We start from the raw sequence: 10,155 nt of genomic DNA, 5'->3' as shown, positions 1-10,155 counted from the left end.
CACTACTAGAAAATAGACCTATGGCAACAGTATTTTAGCAACGGTTACTCAAACGTTGCAATAAAATACCTATGACAACGGTTACCACCGTCGCATAATATTCTCATACCTACTAAGATAGGTAGTAAAACAAACGTTGCAATAGAGTCATTTTTGGCAACGGTTCTTTAAAAAAAGGGCTACTGGGTCGGTTTACTTTCCCTCCCTATTTTCCCTCTTCTAACTTTTTCGCGCCTTGTTTTCACAAAACAGAGACAAAGCGTCTCAAGGAAAAACAGAAATAAAAAGTTAATGTCCTAATACAGATACAAAAAAGAAAAAGCCTAAATTTGATACAAGCCCTAAAAGACCTGCGTCCACACTCAAGCTGCCACCGCGAGAAAGGCTTAGGGCCGGAAAATCCAAGAGCGTTGTTCAGCCCTAAAAGACCTGTCCTAGAGGTTCTGATCTCTATCCAACTCTCTTTTTCTTCAAAACAGATTTGTTTTCTAAAATTTTTGCTCTCATTCATCAACAGAGAGTTTATTGAGGCATCTCCAGTTTGAAGCTACAGTATTACTCTCCTTTTTCCCATTTCTTGACCTTGGAGTTTGGAATTCTTGCGTATTGTGTGGTTCTGTTGGGTGTTTGAGTTTGTGCTACAACTAGTGTTAGCTCACTTCTGTTTCTGTGGATTACAATTAGTGTGATGAATAATAGGAATATTAGTCTCTTGATACATAAAGTTTGAATTTTTTCTGGTGAATCGACTGCTTGTGCAAATAGGTTTGGGTAATTCAACGAGTAAGTCTTTTGGGTGTGATTTTTCTTAGGTTGAAATTCTCCTCTTGGACTAAATTTATTTGGGGTTTAAGTAGTTGGTTTTATTGTCCTACTCTAGTCATTACATTTATGGAGGTTGGTTTTTTATTGGTAGGGTTTTTCCCTATATCAACATTCCATATTCTGTGTTAATTCCTCAATTCCAGTAGTTAATTTAGGGAATCAAGAAATATACTTTTATAACTGTGACTATGGAGTAGTTTGATCCAATTTTCATTTGGGTCGACTCGCTATAGCATTGCAAGGATTATGAGAATTATGAATTTGATGCTAATTTAAGACAACTTTCTTAGAAGTGGTTGAATAAAATCTTGGGCCTTTTTTCCATGAAATCAATCTCTCAGCACTTATCTTGTATGAATAGCATTTGAAACTTATTTCCAATGAAATAATCCTCGTGTTCACGTTTGAGTCTTCATTCTTGAAGCAATTCTCATTAGATGTAATGCTTCTGCTTTCTGCTTCTGCTTGAGAACTTTGGTATGAATGCTTCTGCTTTCTGTTATTCATCTCTTAGCAAATGAATGAACATATTACAAGTATTCTCTATTTCACCTAGCCTAATATGTACACAAGTTCTTTCATATTTTCTTGCTTTATGATCTTATACACAAAGTTATAGGTTTGGGATTTCCTTTCCTTGAATCCTGCAGTTGAAAACATAAACAGTACTTCTGTTTTCAAGTCCGGGAAGCAAATTACTATTGGGATTGCTTGAGGAACCAACTGCAAGTGAAAATATTTGGTAAGTAAGTTCCGTGTTTTTTAAAATCTGTGTTAATAATGCTTATAGATCTTTGCTTAAAAAGGCTTTTACCACTAGTTTTCATTTTTTGGCATAAGAAGCCTGGTATCTTAATAGTCATATACTTTGATCAAAGTTGGTGCAGCTTGTACCTTCTATTGAACATGGGGTTCCATATTTGATTTACTGTTCTCCGCCACTCTTTAATTTTTACTTCTGGTTGTGCGGACAAGGGAGGTGGGGGCAGCTATAGATATATATAATTAAGACACATTATCTAGACATGGGTAGAGAACTGCTAGTAGAGGATCATGCACGCAAGCATCCCTTGTGATTTATTCCCTGTAGATTTAAGCTTTATACTTCTTTTCTTCTTAACTGACTAGAGGATATATGCGCTTAATTTGCTAAATTCCATAGCACGAGAAGGTCAGATCATCGTGCTGAACAACATGAAAACATTGTTTGAGCTAGCACTCGGTTTCTAAAGAAAATATTTAGTTGAAGTAGCAAGAGAAGTTAGTGAAAAATAAAATACTTACTACACTTGAAATACGCTTCACACAAATCAACTTTCCATTTGTTGTGCAGATGTGCAAATGTGTGTAAATTTGAGAAAACACAGTTATATGGCTTGCTTTATTTTCCATACCATATTCATCTAGCGGAGCGTCGTAATCATAGCTAGTGGCAATGAAAAGTGCTGAACTTGTCCTACCAAAATTTGTTCCCCCAATGAAAAGTGTTCTTCATTCTTTCAAGAAATCTGATATATCTATTTACGAGAAAAGATAGTCGATGAAGTTCTAATTAAGATCCCGATTTGAAAAGAAAATGCAACATTTAGTACCACCATTTCTCTAGGTAACTAATAAGTTCTTGGCTTGCTTTACTTTTTAGGAGATTATACCTGCAAGAATTACTTTTGAGTAGCAGGGCTACTGGAAACACCAAGTATAGTGTTACATTTCAGCTAGCTAGTTTGTTGGTCTTGTTCACAGTTCATAAAAGTTATGTAGAACCTTGTGAATATATGTTGCACAGACATCGAATGAACAAGCATACTAATCAACTGCAATCTAAATGATATAACTGTTAACGAAGGGTGTAGAACCTTGTGAATGTTCTAAGAAGATAATTACAGTAAAATAACGTTAGTTTTGTGTCTTAAGTAAAAATACAACAAAGTGTTAATTAGCATGAAACTTGAGAGTACCATGTGACTAAACCCCAAGAAGGATATAAAGCATTTGAGAGGCTTTAACTAAGCACTGTCCAAAGTAGTCATAAAGCAAATCATACAGACATCGCAAGTATAAAGTCTAAATGTCCAATAGAGGTCTAGTACTGGAAGTGGAAGTGTGGAAGGAATTTTTATTATTTAATATACATAGTAACATATGGATAAAAATAATTATATATATATATTCTTAACGGATTATCCGTTAAGAAAATTGAATAATCCGCCCCCAAATCGATAAGCCGTTAAAAAAAAATTCAATATATTCCCCATCCATTAAACCGTTAACCCGATACCAATAAGTCATTAAGCCACTTTTGCGGTTCGGATTTCGGTTTCGGTTCAGTTTTGAACACCCCTAATACCATGATTGTTTCAAAATACACGAGATAATGCATATAACTTTTCAGTATTATCACATATATGCTACTTTAGCACATTAGTTGGTCTCGCCATTAATATCATTGTCATAGTTTGCATCTCTTTCTTTTTGTGCAGTAGAGAAAGCTTTGGATTAAGTGATATAATTATGTACCTCCAGTAATTTCTGAAATTTGTTATTTAGATCTTAATTTTTATGATTTGCATTTGTGACCCATAAGGATTTAATATTCAATGGATAATGGAGATAAAAGTTGGATGGCTCTCCGAAGATCCACAGATGAGTATATTAGCGGAGTGAATGATTTTCTTGATAAGGCATTTGAACGGGCTTCCCAAGGCAATGAAATATTATGTCCTTGCAAAATATGTGCTAATTGTTATTGGCGTATTAGAAATGTGGTAGAGGATCACTTGGTTGCTTATGGATTTATTCAAGGATACACCAAATGGATTTTCCACGGGGAAAAGATTTCCTCGAGAAATAATCCACATCAAAGCAATGGTGATGAGGGTTCCAACATGCATGATGATATTGATGGACTACTTCATGACACTTTTAGAAATGTTGAGGGTGACATGAGGCATGAAGAAGGTGTGCGAGAGGGACCATCTGAAGATGCAAAGAAATTTTTTTTAATTAGTGGAGGAAGGAAAACAAGAGTTATATCCGGGGTGTGAGAATTTTTCTAAACTGAGTTTCACCATTCGATTGTACTTAATCAAATGCATTCATGGCTTGAGTAATGTGGCTTTTTCAGACTTGTTAGACTTGTTAAAAGAGGCATTTCTATTTGCTAAGCTACCCGAGTCTTTTTACAAGGCAAAAAATATGATAAAAGATTTGGGTCTTCATTATGAAAACATACATGCGTGCCCTAAAGATTGCATGCTTTTTTGGAATGAAAATGAGAAGAATGATAATTGCTCTGTATGTGGAACTTCTAGATGGAAGAATGTTGTTGATGGCGTGACTAATGCAAGCTCAAAAATCCCTGCAAAGGTTTTAAGGTACTTTCCCTTAAAGCCTAGGCTTCAGAGGATATTCATGTGCTCTGAAACAGCTGCAGCTATGAGATGACATGCTACTGAACGACCCTATGATGGGAATTTAAGACATCCTGCTGATGGGAAAGCGTGGAAGAATTTTGATTTCTTGCACAAGGATTTCTCTCGGGATCCTCGTAATGTTAGATTGGGTCTTTCAAGTGATGGTTTTAACCTGTTTCGAACCATGAGCATCTCCCATAGCACATGGCCTGTTATGCTAATGAACTATAATTTATCACCATGGATTTGCATGAAGGCGGAGTATATAATGTTGTCAATGATCATTCCAGGTCCTTCACCAGGAAATGATATAGATGTGTACTTACAACCACTAATTGTTGAATTGAAGGAACTATGGGAAACAGGAGTAGAAACATATGATGCTAAATCTGACCAAACATTTCAAATGCGTGCAGCCTTGTTGTGGACAGTTAGTGATTTTCCAGCACTAGCAATGCTCTCCGGATGGAGCACCAAGGGGAGACTGGCATGCCCGACTTGTAATTATGGCACATGCTCTCAGTATCTCAAACATAGTTGTAAGATGTGTTACTTGGGTCATCGGGCATTTTTGCCTCCTGATCATCCATTTCGAAGAGATAAGAAATCATTTGATGGTAAAGAGGATCATAGAACATCACCTACTCCCTTGTCAGGTGTAGATGTGTTAGAAGAATTGCGTGAATTTAATCATGTCTTTGGAAAGGGTCAAAAGAAACAGCGCCGGGGTAATGAGGGTCCATGGAAGAAAAAATCATTTTTTTTTGAATTGCCGTATTGGGCACATAACAAATTGAGACACAATCTTGATGTAATGCACATCGAGAAGAACATGTGTGATAGTTTGCTTGGCAACTACTTGTAGCAACTAAAACTTATAACTTACAAACAATGGTATATTTGCATTTAAATTAAAAAAATAGGGCAATCATATTTTATATTTTGAGAGTAAAGTGAAACAAGAAACAAATTTGGTGAATTATTTAGGTGGTAGTGGAGTTGCTATGCCTGTCGAAATTGTTCCCTTTTGTTGGGAATTTACACTTAAAAGGCTTGAAATGTTGTTTATTAAAGCTGGTTGTGTTGGTAAATTGAGAACTGTTGGAGAAAATGGTGAAGCTTATGTTACTGATAATGGTAATTATATTATTGATTTGTATTTCAAGAAAGATATGGGAGATTTGAAAGCTGCAAGTGATGCTATTTTGAGACTTGCTGGTGTTGTTGAGCATGGTATGTTTATTGATATGGCTACTACTGTTACTGTGGCCGGAAAACTTGGTTGTTATCTTGCTGAAATATTTATGTGGTTGATTGATATGGATACTACTGTTATTGTGGCTAGATCTCCTTTACGCATTGTTGGTTTTCCTAATAAGTTCACTTTTACCAATGGGTAAGTTTTCAGTTTAAAGTTTACTCTCTCCTTATAATCTAGATTCACTCAACAAATGTGGAAAGCTGAAATACTGCCCCAAGCTCATTTACTTGCTTGGCCATTTTAAAACACTGAGCTTATTATGTCTACTGAGATAATTAAGATGTACAAGAACACAATTGACTCACCTGGCTAGTACATATTAGGCTTTGAGACAGAAAGTTCATCTACCATTCCTCGACAGTGCCCAAAATCTGATGAACATCGAGGTGAAAATGTTCTGTATTAAGGATTAACTAATATATGCTATTAACATAAGGAAGACATTACACATTTTATTGTGCGACTCAAATTTCTGTGCTTTGTGACTGGAAAATGAGATTAGCGTACTGATAGTATTCGTTAGATAGTACCATGATATGACCACAACCGTTGCTGAGATCAATCCGCACACGCAGGAAAAAGATGTAAAACTGAAGCAAATTCATTAAAGATTAAACCAGTTCTTCATGCAACTTACCCAGTTCAGCTACCAAATTCATATTCACTTCCCGAAGGACTTCAATTTCTTGGCTTTGAGTATTGTATTTGATATTTCAACTATCTTCTTTTCTAGAATTTCATTTGTCTGCATGGATTCGTGACGGTCAGTTTTTAGTGCATCGAGAGTCTTACACAATTGTGAGTTCAAATTCTCAGATGTTATAAGCTTCTGTTTGGCTTCCAAGAACCCTGCTTCCTGCTTATCAAATAATTTTTTTCCAGTGGAGAGTTCCAAATGACAGTTAGATTCCCTGACTTCATGGAGCTCCTCTTCTAGTCTTTGAACGGATTCCTTGAGGAGTAAGTTTTCAGTTTCCTTCATTTCCAGCTTCTCCTTCAATATGCCCATCTCCTTATCAAAGTCATTAATTACACCATAAAGATTGTGCATATCTTCACATACTGACTTTAGCTCGGCAGTTTTCTCACTACCAATACTCATCAAAACTGTTGAGAGATTGCTAAGAGCTCGACTATCGAGTAAAATGGTATCATTTCCTGCTCCACCGTCCATTTCTCCTCCCTGATCGCTGTGATTGTTTGCAACAAATTTGAGTCGCACAATAAAATGTGTAATGTCTTCATTATGTTAATAGCATATATTAGTTAATCCTTAATACAGAGCATAAAGAAATTAATGCTTTTTGTGCCAACTGATATATATTGAATTATTTGGGGTATTTTTGCCTCAAAGTTGCTATCTTTGAAATGGCTCATTGATGAACAATTTTTTATGCTATTTCTTGATTATATCATTTTTTGGGATGATTTAGCATTTTTGAGTATCTATGAGCTGATTTGAGGTACAACTTAACTGAACACTTCTTTCTCTGGTCTTGTTGACTCCTTTATGTGAAGAAAATGTCAGAGATCAATATCGAGAATCGAAAAAAATTGAAGAATCCACATAAAGCTGGCAAAACAAGCTTTGCTGTAGTCTGCAATAGGTGTGTGCTCTTATTTATCAGTAAATATGATCATGTTGTCATTTTTAAGAATATTTTTGACACCCACTCTTAATGTATCTAGGAAAAAGAGAAGAACACTTCTGAACCTTTATCTCTTCGAGAATTCTTTGTGGCTACAAGAGCAAGAAAACCTGGAAGGTCATACAAGGAATCTGATGAAGATACAACTACTAAAATTGTGCGAATTCTATCTTATTGCTTTTTTATTGAGAATTATTATTTGTTCTTACTGGCTTTTAGTTACTAGAATTTTCATTTTAAAAATTTGTATTATAGGGTGAAATGGAAAAAATTGAAACACAACAAAGTGAAGATGGTAGCAGTTCTGTTAATGCATTTGCAGTCGTTATGGGACCTGAACATCCGGGACGTCTTAGATTGTATGGACGAGGGGTTACAAGAACTTCTTTGAAAGGAAAAATGGGACATTTTGAATCCTCTTCAAATGCTACAAATGATCTGGTGCAACAAATGGAAGAAAGGATGACAAGAATGTTCGAGGAACAGAAGGAACAATTTGAGAAACAGAAGGAACAATTTGAGAAACAGAAGGAACAATATGAGGAACAGAAGAGAATGATGCGACAAGAAATTCTAGGAGATATCTTTGTACAGCTTCAGCGTTCAGGATTGCAAATTGATCCTAATATTATAGCAAACTTGTGTGCTCGTTCACCAGGAGAAGCTTCGTCCGCACAACAAGTAGCTATTCAACCAATCAACAGGCCATCTTTTAGCAGCAACAATCAAGGTTCGATTTCTTTTCGATATTAGTTATAGATTGGTTGTGTGCGCAATCTGTATCACTCAAAAATAGAGAATGATTTCTCAGAAACAGAGACTGGTCTCTCTTTTCCTCTTTGTTGTGTGCGTAATTTGTATCTCTTAGAAACGGAGACTGATTTCTCAGAAACAGAGATTGATCTCTCTTTTCCTCTTTGTTGTGTGCGCAATATGTATCTCTAAACAACAGAGACTGATCTCTCTTTTCCTCTTTGTTGTGTGCGCAATTTGTGTCTCTCAAAAATAAAGACTAATCTCTGTTGCATACTCTTTTGTTGTGTGCACCATCTGTGTCTCTCAAACTACTATCCTTTGCTACTTCTAATTAATTGATCTACTAGTGTTTCATTGTGCTACTGAAATTTTAAAACAGATAAGCAAGACGACTATATGCCAATGGCTAAAGCCGAGGTTTTAAACAGAATGCTATTTCTTAGTCGTTCTGATGGTTTAGCAGTCTCTTTTTCAGAAATGCTCGTTACATATACTGAGAGAACATGTAGTAACTGGAGGTAGACATCCAGCTTGCGTTCAAGAATTGATTCTGTCTTTTTGAAAAGCTTTTAACTGAAAATATAAAGTTGAGTGTTAAACTCAACAATGATAGCACATGAGGTCTAATGTAATATTTATGTCTAAAAACTAGCCCAATAATCTCATTACAGTGCTCTTCAACTTTTGTATCATGTTGCCTCCAGTTGTATCTGTCTGCTTCAGTCCTTGCCCAGCTCCACACATCTGTGTTGATCATGCCTTGGCTCCTACTCTTTTTGACTGCGATCCTTACGTGAAAATGATTTCTGCCTCTCCTCTTGTGTGCCTGATATATGTTGTTAGCTGCGTGTGAAAATTTCCTTAGGTTTAACTTTAGCACAACTTCACTATGTCCAGCTAAAAGCTGTTGTATTATCCAGAAGTTTCCCTGTATGTACTCCTGCTGATTGCATTTCCTAGCTAATTTCATGCCTTCCTTTTGATTCCATGGATTCCATTGTGATATTCCTGATGCCTGACTCCCTGTATGTGTAGATGGATTCCAAGAGTAGAATATCCACCTACAAGTCTGTTCTACAGCATTATGGTTGTTGTGATCATCTGTGATCCAGCTGCTTTTGATCTCGATGTCATGTGTTGTTCCTTTGTGTGTTGTTGAGATCCTTACACTATTTGGTATCTCCTGTGTTAAACTATGCTGCAGCAATGAGGAGTTGTTCATATTTTCCTCCACTTGTCCCATAATTGATTGCCAAATCAAGTAAATGATAAGGCCAATTCTTATGGATTTCCAGTAGTGATTCCCCGCACTTATGCATGTCACCTTTCCTTCTTCAAGGGAATGAGTACATAGTACTAATACCACCCATAGAAGTCGTAAAAAGTGACGAGGCATGAGTACTAATTAGCAGAGTTTATGTTTATAGTTTTTACTTCTTTTTCTTTTTTCTTTTTGGCGTCAAATGGTCCTGTATAGAACAAAAAGATAACTGTTTGTAGTTCTGGTTGATTGGAGAGATTAGAAGTACAACAAGAACGGGCAAACTTCCAGCTTAAAAATAAAAATATCAATATGAAAATCAGCAGCAGAACATCTTTTTCTTGCCTTATCTAAAACGAAGAGAAGAGATACGAAGGAACATACTTGGACTTGGACTTCTAGTTCTTTTTTGTAGCTTGATTTCTGAAGTGGCAATGCCAATTTCATCTTTTATTTTGTCTTCTAAGTACTCATATTATTTTATTGGTGTTAATATATAGTGCAATAATAATGATATTGAGAAGGCAATACTTTTTTTCCTACCTTCTAACTATTTCTGTTCTTGTTGAATTTACAGGTGAACCAAATGATAAGGGGGAGATGAAAGCAGTGAAGACCTTACCTAAAAGTATTGGTCGAAAAATCTTCAGACAATCTAGGAATGTTTTTATTTTTGAACTATTTTGCAAACTTATGTATTCCAACTCTTGGATTATTAAACACTTTTATCGTATATTTTACTTATATAAATGGATAATGGTAGTTGTATATTTTGAATTATGATTCTGTTGATGAATATATTTTCATTTCGTCAGTTATATATTAATTTCAGTGTATTATATATTTATCTTGTTGCGATACCGTTATATAGCTTCCAACAGGAGTCACACTAGCTCAGGATAAGCGTTGCAGTAGCTCAGCATAACCGTTGCATCAGCTTGTAATAACCGTTCCAACAGGTAAAACAGAATAATATATAAAATGTTGTAA

The 10,155-nt window shown here is 35.7% G+C and overlaps 1 protein-coding gene across 1 annotated transcript; it reads left to right on the top strand.

The window, feature by feature from the left end:
• Nucleotides 1-279: 279 nt before the first annotated feature.
• LOC109216614 lies at nucleotides 280-9,991 on the top strand. Its single transcript, XM_019380786.1, has 6 exons — nucleotides 280-440; nucleotides 1,476-1,567; nucleotides 7,018-7,106; nucleotides 7,189-7,305; nucleotides 7,404-7,878; nucleotides 9,743-9,991. Exons 5-6 carry the CDS (start codon nucleotides 7,410-7,412, stop codon nucleotides 9,946-9,948), a joined length of 675 nt encoding a protein of 224 aa, XP_019236331.1. The 5' UTR covers nucleotides 280-440; nucleotides 1,476-1,567; nucleotides 7,018-7,106; nucleotides 7,189-7,305; nucleotides 7,404-7,409; the 3' UTR covers nucleotides 9,949-9,991.
• Nucleotides 9,992-10,155: the final 164 nt, after the last annotated feature.

The sequence above is a fragment of the Nicotiana attenuata genome, unplaced genomic scaffold, assembly GCF_001879085.1.
Source record: "Nicotiana attenuata strain UT unplaced genomic scaffold, NIATTr2, whole genome shotgun sequence".
Lineage (NCBI taxonomy): Eukaryota > Viridiplantae > Streptophyta > Magnoliopsida > Solanales > Solanaceae > Nicotiana > Nicotiana attenuata.
The sequence above is the reverse complement of the archived record's forward strand: the minus strand, read 5'-3'. Positions and strand labels throughout refer to the sequence as shown.

Bases quoted from the DNA above. Each gene is read 5' to 3' on its own strand.
- LOC109216614 (XM_019380786.1), top strand. From the start codon at position 7,410: ATGGAAAAAATTGAAACACAACAAAGTGAAGATGGTAGCAGTTCTGTT. The intron at 7,879-9,742 runs GTTCGATTTCTT...TTGAATTTACAG, and splicing joins TTTTAGCAGCAACAATCAAG to GTGAACCAAATGATAAGGGG.